Source organism: Oncorhynchus nerka, linkage group LG19 (genome assembly GCF_034236695.1).
Source record: "Oncorhynchus nerka isolate Pitt River linkage group LG19, Oner_Uvic_2.0, whole genome shotgun sequence".
Taxonomy (NCBI): domain Eukaryota; kingdom Metazoa; phylum Chordata; class Actinopteri; order Salmoniformes; family Salmonidae; genus Oncorhynchus; species Oncorhynchus nerka.
In genome coordinates this window covers 47,538,682-47,558,681 of record NC_088414.1, presented here as the reverse complement: position 1 = coordinate 47,558,681, position 20,000 = coordinate 47,538,682, and the positions used below count along the sequence as shown (strand labels likewise).

General features: G+C 40.4%; 1 protein-coding gene across 1 annotated transcript in view; it reads right to left on the bottom strand.

Annotated features, from left to right (window-relative positions):
* Positions 1-20,000, bottom strand: part of mtus2a (microtubule associated tumor suppressor candidate 2a) — a 229,655-nt gene that overhangs the window by 161,812 nt on the left and 47,843 nt on the right. The window contains exon 6 of the mRNA XM_065005061.1: positions 4,567-4,569. Coding sequence (XP_064861133.1) covers positions 4,567-4,569 — 3 coding nt within the window. The remainder of the gene's footprint in view (positions 1-4,566; positions 4,570-20,000) is intronic.

Sequence of the window (20,000 nt, the reverse complement as noted above, 5' to 3'; positions counted from 1 at the left end):
ACAGTAGTGCAGCTAACGTACAGTAGTGCAGCTAACGTACAGTAGTGCAGCTAACGTACAGTAGTGCAGCTAACGTACAGTAGTTCGCTAACGTTAGCTAACAGTCTGAGAAAGTAGTGGCTGTTTGGGGTCTAAACAAACAATAGTCATGTGGCCATGTGAGCTTTTTATTACATGTACAGGTAACTACCGAAATAAATTAGGAGTAAATTAGGGATTTAAAGTATGCAGGTTCTTCTCCACCAGGGTTCCTGGTCCCATCATGTGGTTCCTGGTTCCTCCTCCCACAGGAGAGGATAGGGGGGGGGGGGAGTGTGCCTGTTTTATGACTTAAATACCTTGCGGAAACTCTCCCATTGGCTCTGCAGAAATGGAAGGCTGACAATCCTTTGTTACACAGAGAGACTTTGCCGCTAAAACTCCAACATCCAAAAGTGGATAATGAAACAATATTTCTAACATAAAGAATGTGGGGAAATGGTTGGTGTGGATTTAAAGAACAATCCTGTCAAAGTGCGTTATTTTGTGACGTCATTAAGGATGGTATAATTAAATAACTGTATATCTGAGGGTGTACACATTCTAGTTGTCAGGCTTGCATCTAAACGTTGTATAAAATATATGATTAAGTATGACAATATTTCTGAAAAGATAAAAATGTGATTTTAGCCTTCTAAATGAGATAATGGCTTTTCATATAAACTTGGGCCCAGTCAGTAACCATGCCCACATGAGCACAGACATTGTGTAGGCATGATGGAATGCCCCTAATATCAGAGTGTTTAAATGGACTTGCTAACGAAATTTACATTAGACCAAAACATGCCGGGTTGCTGTCGACGTGTAAAGTGCTCCTAGCTGTACTCTGAATAACCAACCATGGAGACCAGAGAACGTGAGGCTGTGGTCCACACGTTGAAATGGTGAGAAACTTTGTAAACCAGACCAAAACATGCACCGTGTGCAGCTGTGCATGTAAAGTAGTCTAGAACATTTGACCAAAGACGAGAGGCAAGAATAGATCCATCTGAACACCATGTGGTACATCTGAAGTATCTATGCTAACGAACACTCCAGAACAAAAGAAGCCTACAACTAAGAAAGACATTGTACCCTCTAGTGGACAACCAGAGACTAACATCGAACCACATAGATGGATCGAGTGGTTTCAACAGAGAGACAAGAGAAAGACATCTACGCGTAAATATATATTGGATTGACTCTTTGTCTCTCCCTCTCCTAGTAGGCCCTCCCCTTCCATTGCGTAACCAAACGGTTATGCTTTTGTTAGTCCACTTGTTATCATTGTATTATGTATGTAATCAATAACATATCCTGTGTGTGTTTAACGAATTCTGTGTTCTGAGGATTTAGTTACTTAGAAAATAAATAATTAAGCCAATTTGTTTATTATTTATCACAACACTGGCCAGGCCCAGTTGCCCATTATTGGCTACCATGGCTGTGCTATAATTTAGTTTAGAATTGACAAAGAAACAGGTAACTGCCAAAATAATGGAAACACTTGAGTAAATAAGAATATTGAAAGCAGTGGTGGAATTAACATCCCATCATGCTTTAGGGTCATGTATAAATATGCTGGCCAGGACCGGTTGCCCATTAATATAGTCTACCGTGGCTAGAAGAAGAGATCTCAGTGGTTTTGAAAGAGGGGTGATTGTTGGGGCACGTTTGGCAGGGGCTTCAGTGATGAAGACTGCTCAACTTGCTGATGTTTCACCATATGGCCGTCTCAGTCACCAGATCTCAACCCAACTGAACTCTTATGGGAGATTCTGGAGAGGCGCCTGAGACAGCGTTTTCCACCACCATTAACAAAACACAAAATGGTGGAATTCCGATGGTGGAAGAATGGTGTCGCACTCCTCCAATAGAGTTCCAGACACTTCTAGAATCTATGCCGAGGATCATTGAAGCCGTTCTCACGGTGGCCCACAACCTATTGAAACACATTATGTTGGTGTTTCCTTTATTTTGGCAGTTACCTTTAGTACGATTAGCAAAGTACTTTAAAATGTGATTATTGCCGCTAAAATGTGTTGTTTGATGTTTCACTGTAACATTTTTGGAATGTTCATTGAAATCGTTTGGAACTGAAATTGTTACTAAGTAACATGTTCTTTGCAAACTCTTAACACTGTAAGCTTAATCGTTTCTCCTCTCACCTGTGTTGTCCTGTCCATTCTGATTGGTCGCTGGGCTGACGGCCTGCACTGGTTGACTGAATCCCAATGCTGTCCTCTGACCCTGAACCATCATCTGGTTCTTGGTTGCAGTGAAAACGACAGACCCCGGGGTTGCCCGTGCAACAGCTCCCAGACCCACTGGTTGACTGAATCCCAATGCTGTCCTCTGACCCTGAACCATCATCTGGTTCTTGGTTGCAGTGAAAACGACAGACCCCGGGGTTGCCCGTGCAACAGCTCCCAGACCCAGTTGCGGGCGCAGCCCTATGCCAGAGCGGAGCAGACTGCCACTGCCGCCGGCTTGAGCCGCCTGGGTTGCCATCCTGGGGCCTGAGGGGTCCTCGCGACCAAGGCTGCCCGCATTTCTACTCATCTGAAAGGTGAGAATGAGATGGAAGTTAAGCCATTTCCAGTTGTGGTGAGTTAGGATACAGTAAACTACAGTAAATGTTCATTTCAGAAACCTCTGAAGAGGATGTTAAATTATGCATAGGGCTCCTGTGGAGGAGACCTTTAGCACGAGTGCCAAATGGCCTACTCCCTATTTAGTGCACTCCCAGCAAACCGGGAACATTCCCAGAACATGTGTGTTTTTTAAATAACATTCCAAAAAAATATATATATATTTTTTTAATGAAATAAAATATGAAAAGTGTTTTTCATTGTGTAAGTGTGTTTATTTAATTACCCCCCCCCCCCCCCCAAAAAAAATGTTGTGCACAAAATCTGTAACAATCTAATCTCTTGTGGACAGACTATGGTACTGTAGCTCTGTCATGATCCAATGGGAGATAACGAGCAGCAGTAGTTCTGGTACTTTGGACAAATCGCAATTTTGCAGGTTTTAGCATCTTTTGAGTTGAGGGGGACATTTGGCCCATAGACTTGCTCGTCATTTTCAAAGAAAGCTTTTCGTTCCTGGTTCCAATCTCTTCTCAACACATATGGACCTCAGAAAAATACGACCCAAAACATCCAAGAGGATGATTTTAATCATGCAGTGGAACCCGACAAGGTTGTCCCCTGTCTCCACTGTAGTTTCTTATTGTCGCTTATGAAGACTTGGCACAAACTGGAATACAGTGGACAGACAAGCCATGCAGTGTACCAGAACAAAGTTCCTCTTTAGTTGTTGCATCCCACAGTCTGTTGACACATGCTACTACCATTTATGTTATGCAAGTCTGTCCACAAGAGATTATGGGGAGATTATTAAACTGCAGTTGACAGATGACTTGGTGCTCTTGTCCCACAATCATATACAGGTACTCATTAGTCTATAAACATATATAAAGCTGTCATCAAGGCTACTTTGAAGATTTCGATTTGTTTAACACTTTTTTTGGTTACTGCATGATTCATGATGATTTTTGGTTATTACATCAATTTTATTTCTTCACTATTATTCTACAATGTATAAAATAGTATAAAATAAAGAAAAACCCTGGAATAAGTAGGTGTGTGCAAACTTTTGACTGGCACTGTAGATGTTAAACTACATCAAACTGCTATGAAGAGTAGAGAGCAATTATTTTATTTTCTTCCAAGTTAAGTTTCATCCAAATGTCAGCAAATTACATTCCACGGTTCTGTGTATTTGAGTGTGTGTGTGGGTACCAGATATCCCCACAATAATGGTAAACCAAGGAAGATACTCCCTGGGGGTCATCTCCCAGGCCCCCACAAGGACAAAGGCTGTTTTAAGGGTTAGGGTGTTCTATATTTCTTCATCAACTCGTATTCTTTATCACAACAGAAACACAAAGGCTCATTGGTAATCAGTGCTTCTAAAACCATTCCATATATGGGCTCTGGTCAAAAGATGTGCACTGCATTCTTTCTTTCTTTTATTTACAATTTTATTTTATATTTTATAGACAATACAAAACATAGACATACAAACATCAACTACATCATCCCTGTCCAGACCCACAAGTTCCCCCATCTCCATCAATTACATCACCCTGTCCAGACCCACTAGCTCCCCATCTCCATCAACCACATCACCCTGTCCAGACCCACCAGCTCCCCCATCTCCATCAATTACATTACCCTGTCCAGACCCACCAGCTCCCCCATCTCCATCAACCACATCATCCCTGTCCAGACCCACTAGCTCCCCCATCTCCATCAACCACATCACCCTGTCCAGACCCACTAGCTCCCCCATCTCCATCAACTACATCACCCTGTCCAGACCCACCAGCTCCCCATCTCCATCAACTACATCACCCTGTTCAGACCCACTAGCTCCCCCATCTCCATCAACCACATCACCCTGTCCAGACCCACTAGCTCCCCCATCTCCATCAACCACATCACCCTGTCCAGACCCACTAGCTCCCCCATCTCCATCAACCAGCTCCCATCTCCATCAACCACATCACCCTGTCCAGACCCACTAGCTCCCCCATCTCCATCAACTACATCACCCTGTCCAGACCCACTAGCTCCCCCATCTCCATCAATTACAATGCATTCTGAAAGTATTCGAACCCCTAGACTTTTTCCACATTATGTTACATTACAGCCTTACTCTAAACTTGATTAAATTTGGTTTTTTTCACACATAAAACTACACTCAATACCCCATAATGACAAAGCAAAAACAGGTTTTTATCATTAAAAAAAAATGTGTCTCTAATATGGTCATACATTGGGCAGGAGGTTAGGAAGTGCAGCTCAGTTTCCACCTCATTTTGTGGGCAGTGAGCACATAGCCTGTCTTCTCTTGAGAGCCAGGTCTGCCTACGGCGGCCTTTCTCAATAGCAAGGCAATGCTCACTGAGTCTGTACATAGTCAAATATTTATTTAATTATGGGTCAGTCACAGTGGTCAGGTATTCTGCCACTGTGTACTCTCTGTTAAGGGCCAAATAGCATTCTAGTTTGCTCAGTTTTTATGTTAATTATTTCTTTTAATTCTTTCCAACGTGTTAAGTATTTATTTAAAATATACTGTTTAGGTTTTCTACTGCCAAGTTTACACCTTCACTAAAACAATGAAACGTTTTGTCCAGGAAGTTGTTTGAAGGGATTGAATTTGTTGTTGCCTAAGTGATTTTTTGGTAGGTTTCTACACTACCTCCATCTATAGCATTTCTTAATATTGTGCAGTTCCTTTGGCTTTGACGTGTGTCAGTGGACTGACTGTGAACGCTCTGAGAGACTCTGGGTTGAGGTGAGTGGGCTGACTGTGAACGCTCTGAGAGACTCTGGGTTGAGGTCAGTGGACTGACTGTGAACGCTCTGAGAGACTCTGGGTTGAGGTCAGTGGACTGACTGTGAACTCTCTGAGAGACTCTGGGTTGAGGTCAGTGGGCTGACTGTGAACGCTCTGAGAGACTCTGGGTTGAGGTCAGTGGACTGACAGTGAACTCTCTGAGAGACTCTGGGTTGAGGTCAGTGGACTGACTGTGGACGCTCTGAGAGACTCTGGGTTGAGGTCAGTGGACTGACTGTGAACGCTCTGAGAGACTCTGGGTTGAGGTCAGTGGACTGACTGTGAACGCTCTGAGAGACTCTGGGTTGAGGTCAGTGGACTGACTGTGAACGCTCTGAGAGACTCTGGGTTGAGGTCAGTGGACTGACTGTGAACTCTCTGAGAGACTCTGGGTTGAGGTCAGTGATAAAGTAGTCTACAGTACTACTGCCAAGAGATGAGCTATAGGTGTACCTACCATAGGAGTCCCCTCGAAGCCTACCAATGACTATGTACAGACCCAGCGTGCGACAGAGCTGCAGGAGTTGTGACCCGTTTCTGTTGGTTGTTTTGTCATAGTTGTGTCTCGGGGGGCATATTTGGGAGGGAATGTTGTTTGTCCTCCTGTGTGCTCCTGTGTGCTGAGAGTGTCAGGTTCTTGTCCAGCTGTGGTATTTAGGTCGCCACAGACTAGTACATGTCCCTGGGCTTGGAAATGATTGATCTCCCCCTCTAGGATGGAAAAGCTGTCATCATTAAAGTATGGGATTCTAAGACTCAATCATGGACACTCTTACTGACAGTGTTGGCTGCTTTGTGTGAGGTATTGTTGTCTCTACCTTCTTGCCCTTTGTGCTGTTGTCAGTAATAATGTGTGTACCATGTTGTGTTGCTACCATGTTGTGTTGCTACCATGTTGTGTTGCTACCATGTTGTGCTGCTACCATGGTGTGTTGCTAACATATTGTTGTAATGTTGTGTTTCTACCATGTTGTTCTGCTACCATGGTGTGTTACTAACATATTGTTGTAATGTTGTGTTTCTACCATGTTGTGCTGCTACCATGTTGTGCTGCTACCATGTTGTGTTGCTACCATATTGTTGTCTTGTTGTGTTGTTACCATGTTGTTGTCATTTTGTGTTGCTACCATGCTGTGTTGCCATGTGTTGCTACCATGTTGTTGTCATGTTGTGTTGCTACCATACTGTGTTGTCATGTGTTGCTGCCTTGCTATGTTGTGTTGTCTTAGGTCTCTCTTCATGTAGTGTTGTCTTAGGTCTCTCTTTATGTAGTGTTGTCTTAGGTCTCTCTTCATGTAGTGTTGTGTTGTCTTAGGTCTCTCTTTATGTAGTGTTGTGTTGTCTTAGGTCTCTCTTTATGTAGTGTTGCGTTGTCTTAGGTCTCTCTTCATGTAGTGTTGCGTTGTCTTAGGTCTCTCTTTATGTAGTGTTGTGTTGTCTTAGGTCTCTCTTCATGTAGTGTTGTCTTAGGTCTCTCTTCATGTAGTGTTGTGTTGTCTTAGGTCTCTCTTTATGTAGTGTTGCGTTGTCTTAGGTCTCTCTTTATGTAGTGTTGTGTTGTCTTTGGTCTCTCTTTATGTAGTGTTGTGTTGTCTTAGGTCTCTCTTCATGTAGTGTTGTCTTAGGTCTCTCTTTATGTAGTGTTGTCTTAGGTCTCTCTATATGTAGTGTTGTGTTGTCTTAGGTCTCTCTTCATGTAGTGTTGCGTTGTCTTAGGTCTCTCTTTATGTAGTGTTGCGTTGTCTTAGGTCTCTTCATGTAGTGTTGTGTTGTCTTAGGTCTCTCTTTATGTAGTGTTGTGTTGTCTTAGGTCTCTCTTTATGTAGCGTTGTGTTGTCTTAGGTCTCTTTATGTAGTGTTGTGTTGTCTTAGGTCTCTCTTCATGTAGTGTTGCGTTGTCTTAGGTTTCTCTTTATGTAGTGTTGTGTTGTCTTAGGTCTCTCTTTATGTAGTGTTGTCTTAGGTCTCTCTTCATGTAGTGTTGTGTTGTCTTAGGTCTCTCTTTATGTAGTGTTGTCTTAGGTCTCTCTTCATGTAGTGTTGTGTTGTCTTAGGTCTCTCTTCATGTAGTGTTGCGTTGTCTTAGGTCTCTCTTTATGTAGTGTTGTGGTGTCTTATGTCTCTCTTTATGTAGTGTTGCGTTGTCATAGGTCTCTCTTCATGTAGTGTTGCGTTAACTTAGGTCTCTCTTTATGTAGTGTTGTGTTGTCTTAGGTCTCTCTTTATGTAGTGTTGTCTTAGGTTTCTCTTTATGTAGCGTTGTGTTGTCTTAGGTCTCTCCTCATGTAGTGTTGCGTTGTCTTAGGTCTCTCTTTATGTAGTGTTGTGTTGTCTTAGGTCTCTCTTTATGTAGTGTTGTGTTGTCTTAGGACTCTCTTTATGTAGTGTTGTCTTAGGTCTCTCTTTAGGTGGTGCTGTGTTGTCTTAGGTCTCTCTTTATGTAGTGTTGTGTTGTCTTAGGTCTCTCTTTATGTAGTGTTGCGTTGTCTTAGGTCTCTCTTCATGTAGTGTTGTCTTAGGTCTCTCTTTATGTAGTGTTGTCTTGTCTTAGGTCTCTCTTCATGTAGTGTTGTGTTGTCTTAGGTCTCTCTTTATGTAGTGTTGCGTTGTCTTAGGTCTCTCTTCATGTAGTGTTGCGTTGTCTTAGGTCTCTCTTCATGTAGTGTTGTCTTAGGTCTCTCTTTATGTAGTGTTGTCTTAGGTCTCTCTTTATGTAGTGTTGTGGTGTCTTAAGTCTCTCTTTATGTAGTGTTGTGTTGTCTTAGGTCTCTCTTTATGTAGCGTTGTGTTGTCTTAGGTCTCTCTTTATGTAGTGTTGTGTTGTCTTAGGTCTCTTTATGTAGTGTTGTCTTAGGTCTCTCTTTATGTAGTGTTGTCTTAGGTCTCTTTATGTAGTGTTGTGGTGTCTTAAGTCTCTCTTTATGTAGTGTTGTGTTGTCTTAGGTCTCTCTTTATGTAGCGTTGTGTTGTCTTAGGTCTCTCTTTATGTAGTGTTGTGTTGTCTTAGGTCTCTCTTTATGTAGTGTTGTCTTAGGTCTCTCTTTATGTAGTGTTGTCTTAGGTCTCTCTTTATGTAGTGTTGTCTTAGGTCTCGTTGTCTTAGGTCTCTCTTTATGTAGTGTAGTGTTGTCTTAGGTCTCTCTTCATGTAGTGTTGTCTTAGGTCTCTCTTTATGTAGTGTTGTCTTAGGTCTCTCTTTATGTAGTGTTGTCTTAGGTCTCTCTTTATGTAGTGTTGCGTTGTCTTAGGTCTCTCTTTATGTAGTGTTGCGTTGTCTTAGGTCTCTCTTTATGTAGTGTTGTCTTAGGTCTCTCTTTATGTAGTGTTGTCTTAGGTCTCTCTTTATGTAGTGTTGCGTTGTCTTAGGTCTCTCTTTATGTAGTGTAGTTTTGTCTTAGGTCTCTCTTTATGTAGTGTTGTCTTAGGTCTCTCTTTATGTAGTGTTGCGTTGTCTTAGGTCTCTCTTTATGTAGTGTTGTCTTAGGTCTCTCTTTATGTAGTGTTGTCTTAGGTCTCTCTTTATGTAGTGTTGCGTTGTCTTAGGTCTCTCTTTATGTAGTGTAGTGTTGTCTTAGGTCTCTCTTTATGTAGTGTTGTCTTAGGTCTCTCTTTATGTAGTGTTGTGTTGTCTTAGGTCTCTCTTCATGTAGTGTTGTGTTGTCTTAGGTCTCTCTTCATGTAGTGTTGTGTTGTCTTAGGTCTCTCTTTATGTAGTGTTGTGTTGTCTTAGGTCTCTCTTTATGTAGTGTTGTCTTAGGTCTCTCTTTATGTAGTGTTGCATTGTCTTAGGTCTCTCTTTATGTAGTGTTGTGTTGTCTTAGGTCTCTCTTTATGTAGCGTTGTGTTGTCTTAGGTCTCTCTTCGTGTAGTGTTGTGTTGTCTTAGGTCTCTCTTTATGTAGTGTTGTGTTGTCTTAGGTCTCTCTTTATGTAGTGTTGTGGTGTCTTAGGTCTCTCTTTATGTAGTGTTGTGTTGTCTTAGGTCTCTCTTTATGTAGTGTTGTGTTAGGTCTCTCTTCATGTAGTGTTGTGTTAGGTCTCTTTATGTAGTGTTGTGTTAGGTCTCTCTTTATGTAGTGTTGCGTTGTCTTAGGTCTCTCTTTATGTAGTGTTGTGTTGTCTTAGGTCTCTCTTCATGTAGTGTTGTCTTAGGTCTCTCTTCATGTAGTGTTGTGTTGTCTTAGGTCTCTCTTTATGTAGTGTTGTGTTGTCTTAGGTCTCTCTTTATGTAGTGTTGTGTTGTCTTAGGTCTCTCTTCATGTAGTGTTGTGTTGTCTTAGGTCTCTCTTCATGTAGTGTTGTGTTGTCTTAGGTCTCTCTTTATGTAGTGTTGTGTTGTCTTAGGTCTCTTTTTATGTAGTGTTGTGTTGTCTTAGGTCTTTCTTTATGTAGTGTTGTGTTGTCTTAGGTCTCTCTTTATGTAGTGTTGTCTTAGGTCTCTCTTCATGTAGTGTTGTGATGTCTTAGGTCTCTCTTTATGTAGTGTTGTGTTGTCTTAGGTCTCTCTTTATGTAGTGTTGTGTTGTCTTAGGTCTCTCTTTATGTAGTGTTGTGTTGTCTTAGGTCTCTCTTCATGTAGTGTTGTCTTAGGTCTCTCTTCATGTAGTGTTGTGTTGTCTTAGGTCTCTCTTCATGTAGTGTTGTGTTGTCTTAGGTCTCTCTTCATGTAGTGTTGTGTTGTCTTAGGTCTCTCTTCATGTAGTGTTGTGTTGTCTTAGGTCTCTCTTCATGTAGTGTTGTGTTGTCTTAGGTCTCTCTTCATGTAGTGTTGTGTTGTCTTAGGTCTCTCTTCATGTAGTGTTGTGTTGTCTTAGGTCTCTCTTCATGTAGTGTGGTGTTGTCTTAGGTCTCTCTTTATGTAGTGTTGTGTTGTCTTAGGTCTCTCTTTATGTAGTGTTGTCTTAGGTCTCTCTTCATGTAGTGTTGTGTTGTCTTAGGTCTCTCTTTATGTAGTGTTGTGTTGTCTTAGGTCTCTCTTTATGTAGTGTTGTCTTAGGTCTCTTCATGTAGTGTAGTGTTGTCTTAGGTCTCTTCATGTAGTGTTGTGTTGTCTTAGGTCTCTCTTTATGTAGTGTTGTCTTAGGTCTCTCTTCATGTAGTGTTGTGTTGTCTTAGGTCTCTCTTTATGTAGTGTTGTCTTAGGTCTCTCTTTATGTAGTGTTGTGTTGTCTTAGGTCTCTCTTTATGTAGTGTTGTGTTGTCTTAGGTCTCTCTTTATGTAGTATTGTCTTAGGTCTCTCTTCATGTAGTGTAGTGTTGTCTTAGGTCTCTCTTCATGTAGTGTTGTGTTGTCTTAGGTCTCTCTTTATGTAGTGTTGTCTTAGGTCTCTCTTCATGTAGTGTTGTGTTGTCTTAGGTCTCTCTTTATGTAGTGTTGTCTTAGGTCTCTCTTCATGTAGTGTTGTGTTGTCTTAGGTCTCTCTTTATGTAGTGTTGTGTTGTCTTAGGTCTCTCTTTATGTAGTGTTGTCTTAGGTCTCTCTTCATGTAGTGTTGTGTTGTCTTAGGTCTCTCTTTATGTAGTGTTGTGTTGTCTTAGGTCTCTCTTTATGTAGTGTTGTCTTAGGTCTCTCTTCATGTAGTGTTGTGTTGTCTTAGGTCTCTCTTCATGTAGTGTTGTCTTAGGTCTCTCTTCATGTAGTGTTGTGTTGTCTTAGGTCTCTCTTCATGTCGTGTTGTGTTGTCTTAGGTCTCTCTTCATGTAGTGTTGTGTTGTCTTAGGTCTCTCTTCATGTAGTGTTGTGTTGTCTTAGGTCTCTCTTTATGTAGTGTTGTCTTAGGTCTCTCTTTATGTAGTGTTGCGTTGTCTTAGGTCTCTCTTTATGTAGTGTTGTCTTAGGTCTCTCTTCATGTAGTGTTGTCTTAGGTCTCTCTTTATGTAGTGTTGTCTTAGGTCTCTCTTCGTGTAGTGTTGTGTTGTCTTAGGTCTCTCTTTATGTAGTGTTGTGTTGTCTTAGGTCTCTCTTTATGTAGTGTTGTGGTGTCTTAGGTCTCTCTTTATGTAGTGTTGTGTTGTCTTAGGTCTCTCTTTATGTAGTGTTGTGTTAGGTCTCTCTTCATGTAGTGTTGTGTTAGGTCTCTCTTTATGTAGTGTTGTGTTAGGTCTCTTTATGTAGTGTTGCGTTGTCTTAGGTCTCTCTTATGTAGTGTTGTGTTGTCTTAGGTCTCTTCATGTAGTGTTGTCTTAGGTCTCTCTTCATGTAGTGTTGTGTTGTCTTAGGTCTCTCTTTATGTAGTGTTGTGTTGTCTTAGGTCTTTATGTAGTGTTGTGTTGTCTCTTTATGTAGTGTTGTGTTGTCTTAGGTCTCTCTTCATGTAGTGTTGTGTTGTCTTAGGTCTCTCTTTATGTAGTGTTGTGTTGTCTTAGGTCTTCTTTATGTAGTGTTGTGTTGTCTTAGGTCTCTTTTTTATGTAGTGTTGTGTTGTAGGTCTCTCTTAGGTCTCTTTATGTATGTCTTAGGTCTCTCTTGTAGTGTTGTGTTGTCTTAGGTCTCTCTTGTAGTGTTGTGTTGTCTTAGGTCTCTCTTCATGTAGTGTTGTGTTGTCTTAGGTCTCTCTTTCATGTAGTGTTGTCTTAGGTCTCTCTTCATGTAGTGTTGTGTTGTCTTAGGTCTCTCTTTATGTAGTGTTGTCTTAGGTCTCTCTTCATGTAGTGTTGTGTTGTCTTAGGTCTCTCTTGTATGTCTCTCTTTATGTAGTGTTGTGTTGTCTTAGGTCTCTCTTTATGTAGTGTTGTGTTGTCTTAGGTCTCTCTTTATGTAGTATTGTCTTAGGTCTCTCTTCATGTAGTGTTGTGTTGTCTTAGGTCTCTCTTCATGTAGTGTTGTGTTGTCTTAGGTCTCTCTTTATGTAGTATTGTCTTAGGTCTCTCTTTATGTAGTGTTGTGTTGTCTTAGGTCTCTCTTTATGTAGTGTTGTCTTAGGTCTCTCTTTATGTAGTGTTGTGTTGTCTTAGGTCTCTGTAGTGTTCGTTGTTTAGGTTTCTCTTTATGTAGTGTTGTGTTGTCTTAGGTCTCTCTTTATGTAGTGTTGTCTTAGGTCTCTCTTTATGTAGTGTTGTGTTGTCTTAGGTCTCTCTTTATGTAGTGTTGTCTTAGGTCTCTCTTTATGTAGTGTTGTGTTGTCTTAGGTCTCTCTTCATGTAGTGTTGCGTTGTCTTAGGTTTCTCTTTATGTAGTGTTGTGTTGTCTTAGGTCTCTCTTTATGTAGTGTTGTCTTAGGTCTCTCTTCATGTAGTGTTGTGTTGTCTTAGGTCTCTCTTTATGTAGTGTTGTCTTAGGTCTCTCTTCATGTAGTGTTGTGTTGTCTTAGGTCTCTCTTCATGTAGTGTTGCGTTGTCTTAGGTCTCTCTTTATGTAGTGTTGTGGTGTCTTATGTCTCTCTTTATGTAGTGTTGCGTTGTCATAGGTCTCTCTTCATGTAGTGTTGCGTTAACTTAGGTCTCTTTATGTAGTGTTGTGTTGTCTTAGGTCTCTCTTTATGTAGTGTTGTCTTAGGTTTCTCTTTATGTAGCGTTGTGTTGTCTTAGGTCTCTCCTCATGTAGTGTTGTTGTCTTAGGTCTCTCTTTATGTAGTGTTGTGTTGTCTTAGGTCTCTCTTTTATGTAGTGTTGTGTTGTCTTAGGTCTCTCTTTATGTAGTGTTGTCTTAGGTCTCTTTAGGTGGTGCTGTGTTGTCTTAGGTCTCTCTTTATGTAGTGTTGTGTTGTCTTAGGTCTCTCTTTATGTAGTGTTGCGTTGTCTTAGGTCTCTCTTTATGTAGTGTTGTCTTAGGTCTCTCTTCATGTAGTGTTGTGTTGTCTTAGGTCTCTCTTTATGTAGTGTTGTCTTAGGTCTCTCTTCATGTAGTGTTGTGTTGTCTTAGGTCTCTCTTCATGTAGTGTTGCGTTGTCTTAGGTCTCTCTTTATGTAGTGTTGTGGTGTCTTATGTCTCTCTTTATGTAGTGTTGCGTTGTCATAGGTCTCTCTTCATGTAGTGTTGCGTTAACTTAGGTCTCTCTTTATGTAGTGTTGTGTTGTCTTAGGTCTCTCTTTATGTAGTGTTGTCTTAGGTTTCTCTTTATGTAGCGTTGTGTTGTCTTAGGTCTCTCCTCATGTAGTGTTGCGTTGTCTTAGGTCTCTCTTTATGTAGTGTTGTGTTGTCTTAGGTCTCTCTTTATGTAGTGTTGTGTTGTCTTAGGTCTCTCTTTATGTAGTGTTGTCTTAGGTCTCTCTTTAGGTGGTGCTGTGTTGTCTTAGGTCTCTCTTTATGTAGTGTTGTGTTGTCTTAGGTCTCTCTTTATGTAGTGTTGCGTTGTCTTAGGTCTCTCTTCATGTAGTGTTGTCTTAGGTCTCTCTTTATGTAGTGTTGTCTTGTCTTAGGTCTCTCTTCATGTAGTGTTGTGTTGTCTTAGGTCTCTCTTTATGTAGTGTTGCGTTGTCTTAGGTCTCTCTTCATGTAGTGTTGCGTTGTCTTAGGGTCTCTTCATGTAGTGTTGTCTTAGGTCTCTCTTTATGTAGTGTTGTCTTAGGTCTCTCTTTATGTAGTGTTGTGGTGTCTTAAGTCTCTCTTTATGTAGTGTTGTGTTGTCTTAGGTCTCTCTTTATGTAGCGTTGTGTTGTCTTAGGTCTCTCTTTATGTAGTGTTGTGTTGTCTTAGGTCTCTCTTTATGTAGTGTTGTCTTAGGTCTCTCTTTATGTAGTGTTGTCTTAGGTCTCTTTATGTAGTGTTGTGGTGTCTTAAGTCTCTCTCTTTATGTAGTGTTGTGTTGTCTTAGGTCTCTCTTTATGTAGCGTTGTGTTGTCTTAGGTCTCTCTTTATGTAGTGTTGTGTTGTCTTAGGTCTCTCTTTATGTAGTGTTGTCTTAGGTCTCTCTTTATGTAGTGTTGTCTTAGGTCTCTCTTTATGTAGTGTTGTCTTAGGTCTCTCTTTATGTAGTGTTGCGTTGTCTTAGGTCTCTCTTTATGTAGTGTAGTGTTGTCTTAGGTCTCTCTTCATGTAGTGTTGTCTTAGGTCTCTCTTTATGTAGTGTTGTCTTAGGTCTCTCTTATGTAGTGTTGTCTTAGGTCTCTCTTTATGTAGTGTTGCGTTGTCTTAGGTCTCTCTTTATGTAGTGTTGCGTTGTCTTAGGTCCTCTTTATGTAGTGTTGTCTTAGGTCTCTCTTTATGTAGTGTTGTCTTAGGTCTCTCTTTATGTAGTGTTGCGTTGTCTTAGGTCTCTCTTTATGTAGTGTAGTTTTGTCTTAGGTCTCTCTTTATGTAGTGTTGTCTTAGGTCTCTTTATGTAGTGTTGCGTTGTCTTAGGTCTCTCTTTATGTAGTGTTGTCTTAGGTCTCTCTTTATGTAGTGTTGTCTTAGGTCTCTCTTTATGTAGTGTTGCGTTGTCTTAGGTCTCTCTTATGTAGTGTAGTGTTGTCTTAGGTCTCTCTTTGTAGTGTTGTCTTAGGTCTCTCTTTATGTAGTGTTGTGTTGTCTTAGGTCTCTTCATGTAGTGTTGTGTTGTCTTAGGTCTCTCTTCATGTAGTGTTGTGTTGTCTTAGGTCTCTCTTTTATGTAGTGTTGTGTTGTCTTAGGTCTCTCTTATGTAGTGTTGTCTTAGGTCTCTTTATGTAGTGTTGCATTGTCTTAGGTCTCTTTATGTAGTGTTGTGTTGTCTTAGGTCTCTTTATGTAGCGTTGTGTTGTCTTAGGTCTCTCTTCGTGTAGTGTTGTGTTGTCTTAGGTCTCTCTTTATGTAGTGTTGTGTTGTCTTAGGTCTCTCTTTATGTAGTGTTGTGGTGTCTTAGGTCTCTCTTTATGTAGTGTTGTGTTGTCTTAGGTCTCTCTTTATGTAGTGTTGTGTTAGGTCTCTCTTCATGTAGTGTTGTGTTAGGTCTCTCTTTATGTAGTGTTGTGTTAGGTCTCTCTTTATGTAGTGTTGCGTTGTCTTAGGTCTCTCTTTATGTAGTGTTGTGTTGTCTTAGGTCTCTCTTCATGTAGTGTTGTCTTAGGTCTCTCTTCATGTAGTGTTGTGTTGTCTTAGGTCTCTCTTTATGTAGTGTTGTGTTGTCTTAGGTCTCTCTTTATGTAGTGTTGTGTTGTCTTAGGTCTCTCTTCATGTAGTGTTGTGTTGTCTTAGGTCTCTCTTCATGTAGTGTTGTGTTGTCTTAGGTCTCTCTTTATGTAGTGTTGTGTTGTCTTAGGTCTCTTTTTATGTAGTGTTGTGTTGTCTTAGGTCTTTCTTTATGTAGTGTTGTGTTGTCTTAGGTCTCTCTTTATGTAGTGTTGTCTTAGGTCTCTCTTCATGTAGTGTTGTGATGTCTTAGGTCTCTCTTTATGTAGTGTTGTGTTGTCTTAGGTCTCTCTTTATGTAGTGTTGTGTTGTCTTAGGTCTCTCTTCATGTAGTGTTGTGTTGTCTTAGGTCTCTCTTCATGTAGTGTTGTCTTAGGTCTCTCTTCATGTAGTGTTGTGTTGTCTTAGGTCTCTCTTCATGTAGTGTTGTGTTGTCTTAGGTCTCTCTTCATGTAGTGTTGTGTTGTCTTAGGTCTCTTCATGTAGTGTTGTGTTGTCTTAGGTCTTCATGTAGTGTTGTGTTGTCTTAGGTCTCTCTTCATGTAGTGTTGTGTTGTCTTAGGTCTCTCTTCATGTAGTGTTGTGTTGTCTTAGGTCTCTCTTCATGTAGTGTGGTGTTGTCTTAGGTCTCTCTTTATGTAGTGTTGTGTTGTCTTAGGTCTCTTTATGTAGTGTTGTCTTAGGTCTCTCTTCATGTAGTGTTGTGTTGTCTTAGGTCTCTCTTTATGTAGTGTTGTGTTGTCTTAGGTCTCTCTCTTTATGTAGTGTTGTCTTAGGTCTCTCTTCATGTAGTGTAGTGTTGTCTTAGGTCTCTCTTCATGTAGTGTTGTGTTGTCTTAGGTCTCTTTATGTAGTGTTGTCTTAGGTCTCTCTTCATGTAGTGTTGTGTTGTCTTAGGTCTCTCTTTATGTAGTGTTGTCTTAGGTCTCTTTTATGTAGTGTTGTGTTGTCTTAGGTCTCTCTTTATGTAGTGTTGTGTTGTCTTAGGTCTCTCTTTATGTAGTATTGTCTTAGGTCTCTCTTCATGTAGTGTAGTGTTGTCTTAGGTCTCTCTTCATGTAGTGTTGTGTTGTCTTAGGTCTCTTTATGTAGTGTTGTCTTAGGTCTCTCTTCATGTAGTGTTGTGTTGTCTTAGGTCTCTCTTTATGTAGTGTTGTCTTAGGTCTCTTCATGTAGTGTTGTGTTGTCTTAGGTCTCTCTTTATGTAGTGTTGTGTTGTCTTAGGTCTCTCTTTATGTAGTGTTGTCTTAGGTCTCTCTTCATGTAGTGTTGTGTTGTCTTAGGTCTCTCTTTATGTAGTGTTGTGTTGTCTTAGGTCTCTCTTTATGTAGTGTTGTCTTAGGTCTCTCTTCATGTAGTGTTGTGTTGTCTTAGGTCTCTCTTCATGTAGTGTTGTCTTAGGTCTCTCTTCATGTAGTGTTGTGTTGTCTTAGGTCTCTCTTCATGTCGTGTTGTGTTGTCTTAGGTCTCTCTTCATGTAGTGTTGTGTTGTCTTAGGTCTCTCTTCATGTAGTGTTGTGTTGTCTTAGGTCTCTCTTTATGTAGTGTTGTCTTAGGTCTCTCTTTATGTAGTGTTGCGTTGTCTTAGGTCTCTCTTTATGTAGTGTTGTCTTAGGTCTCTCTTCATGTAGTGTTGTCTTAGGTCTCTCTTTATGTAGTGTTGTCTTAGGTCTCTCTTCGTGTAGTGTTGTGTTGTCTTAGGTCTCTCTTTATGTAGTGTTGTGTTGTCTTAGGTCTCTCTTTATGTAGTGTTGTGGTGTCTTAGGTCTCTCTTTATGTAGTGTTGTGTTGTCTTAGGTCTCTCTTTATGTAGTGTTGTGTTAGGTCTCTCTTCATGTAGTGTTGTGTTAGGTCTCTCTTTATGTAGTGTTGTGTTAGGTCTCTCTTTATGTAGTGTTGCGTTGTCTTAGGTCTCTCTTTATGTAGTGTTGTGTTGTCTTAGGTCTCTCTTCATGTAGTGTTGTCTTAGGTCTCTCTTCATGTAGTGTTGTGTTGTCTTAGGTCTCTCTTTATGTAGTGTTGTGTTGTCTTAGGTCTCTCTTTATGTAGTGTTGTGTTGTCTTAGGTCTCTCTTCATGTAGTGTTGTGTTGTCTTAGGTCTCTCTTCATGTAGTGTTGTGTTGTCTTAGGTCTCTCTTTATGTAGTGTTGTGTTGTCTTAGGTCTCTCTTTATGTAGTGTTGTGTTGTCTTAGGTCTCTCTTCATGTAGTGTTGTGTTGTCTTAGGTCTCTCTTCATGTAGTGTTGTGTTGTCTTAGGTCTCTCTTTGTAGTGTTGTGTTGTCTTAGGTCTCTTTTTATGTTGTGTGTTGTCTTAGGTCTTTCTTTATGTAGTGTTGTGTTGTCTTAGGTCTCTCTTTATGTAGTGTTGTGTTGTCTTCATTAGGTCTTAGGTCTTCTTTATGTAGTGTTGTGTTGTCTTAGGTCTCTCTTTCATGTAGTGTTGTCTTAGGTCTCTCTTCATGTTGTGTTGTCTTAGGTCTCTCTTCATGTAGTGTCTCTCTTTGTTGTCTTAGTTCCTCTTCATGTAGTGTTGTGTTGTCTTAGGTCTCTCTTCATGTAGTGTTGTGTTGTCTTAGTCTCTCTTCATGTAGTGTTGTGTTGTCTTGTCTCTCTTCATGTAGTGTTGTGTTGTCTTAGGTCTCTCTTCATGTAGTGTTGTGTTGTCTTAGGTCTCTCTTCATGTAGTGTTGTGTTGTCTTAGGTCTCTCTTCATGTAGTGGTGTGTTGTCTCTCATGTAGTGTTGTGTTGTCTTAGGTAGTGTTGTCTTTCTCTCTTTCTTTTCTGTTGTCTTAGGTTTCTTTATGTAGTGTTGTGTTGTCTTAGGTCTCTCTTCATGTAGTGTTGTGTTGTCTCTCTTTATGTAGTGTAGTGTTGTCTTGTGGTCTTTCTTCATGTAGTGTTGTTTGTAGTGTTGTGTTGTCTTAGGTCTCTTCATGTAGTGTTGTGTTGTCTCTCTCTTTATGTAGTGTTGTGTTGTCTCTCTTATGTAGTGTTGTGTTGTGGTCTCTTCATGTAGTGTTGTGTTGTATTAGGTCTTAGGTCTCTCTTCATTAGTGTAGTGTTGTACAGTTGTTGTCTTCTTTATGTAGTGTTGTGTTAGGTCTTCATGTAGTGTTTGTGTTAGGTCTCTTATGTAGTGTTGTGTTGTCTTCTTCATGTAGTGTTGTGTTGTCTTAGGTCTCTCTTCATGTAGTGTTGTGTTGTCTTAGGTCTTCTTTATGTAGTGTTGTGTTAGGTTTCTCTTTATGTAGTGTTGTCTTAGGTCTCTTTATGTAGTGTTGTGTGTTGTCTCTTCATGTAGTGTTGTGTTGGTCTTCTTATGTAGTGTTGTGTTGTCTCTCTTCATGTAGTGTTGTGTTGTCTTCTTCATGTAGTGTTGTCTTAGGTCTCTCTTCATGTCGTGTTGTGTTGTCTTAGGTCTCTCTTCATGTAGTGTTGTGTTGTCTTAGGTCTCTCTTCATGTAGTGTTGTGTTGTCTTAGGTCTCTCTTTATGTAGTGTTGTCTTAGGTCTCTCTTTATGTAGTGTTGCGTTGTCTTAGGTCTCTCTTTATGTAGTGTTGTCTTAGGTCTCTCTTCATGTAGTGTTGTCTTAGGTCTCTCTTTATGTAGTGTTGTCTTAGGTCTCTCTTTATGTAGTGTTGTCTTAGGTCTCTCTTTATGTAGTGTTGCGTTGTCTTAGGTCTCTCTTTATGTAGTGTTGTCTTAGGTCTCTCTTTATGTAGTGTTGTCTTAGGTCTCTCTTTATGTAGTGGTGTGTTGTCTTAGGTCTCTCTTTATGTAGTGTTGTCTTAGGTCTCTCTTTATGTAGTGTTGTCTTAGGTCTCTCTTCATGTAGTGTTGTGTTGTCTCAGGTCTCTCTTTATGTAGTGTTGTCTTAGGTCTCTCTTCATGTAGTGTTGTGTTGTCTCAGGTCTCTCTTTATGTAGTGTTGTCTTAGGTCTCTCTTCATGTAGTGTTGTGTTGTCTCAGGTCTCTCTTTATGTAGTGTTGTGTTGTCTTAGGTCTCTCTTTATGTAGTGTTGTCTTAGGTCTCTCTTCATGTAGTGTTGTGTTGTCTTAGGTCTCTCTTTATGTAGTGTTGTGTTGTCTTAGGTCTCTCTTCATGTAGTGTTGTGTTGTCTTAGGTCTCTCTTTATGTAGTGTTGTGTTGTCTTAGGTCTCTCTTTATGTAGTGTTGTGTTGTCTTAGGTCTCTCTTTATGTAGTGTTGTGTTGTCTTAGGTCTCTCTTTATGTAGTGTTGTGTTGTCTTAGGTCTCTCTTCATGTAGTGTTGTGTTGTCTCTCTTCATGTAGTGTTGTCTTAGGTCTCTCTTCATGTAGTGTTGTGTTGTCTCTCTTCATGTAGTGTTGTCTTAGGTCTCTCTTCATGTAGTGTTGTGTTGTCTCTCTTCATGTAGTGTTGTGTTGTCTCTCTTTATGTAGTGTTGTGTTGTCTTAGGTCTCTCTTTTATGTAGTGTTGTGTTGTCTTAGGTCTCTCTTCATGTAGTGTTGTGTTGTCTTAGGTCTCTCTTCATGTAGTGGTGTGTTGTCTCTCTTCATG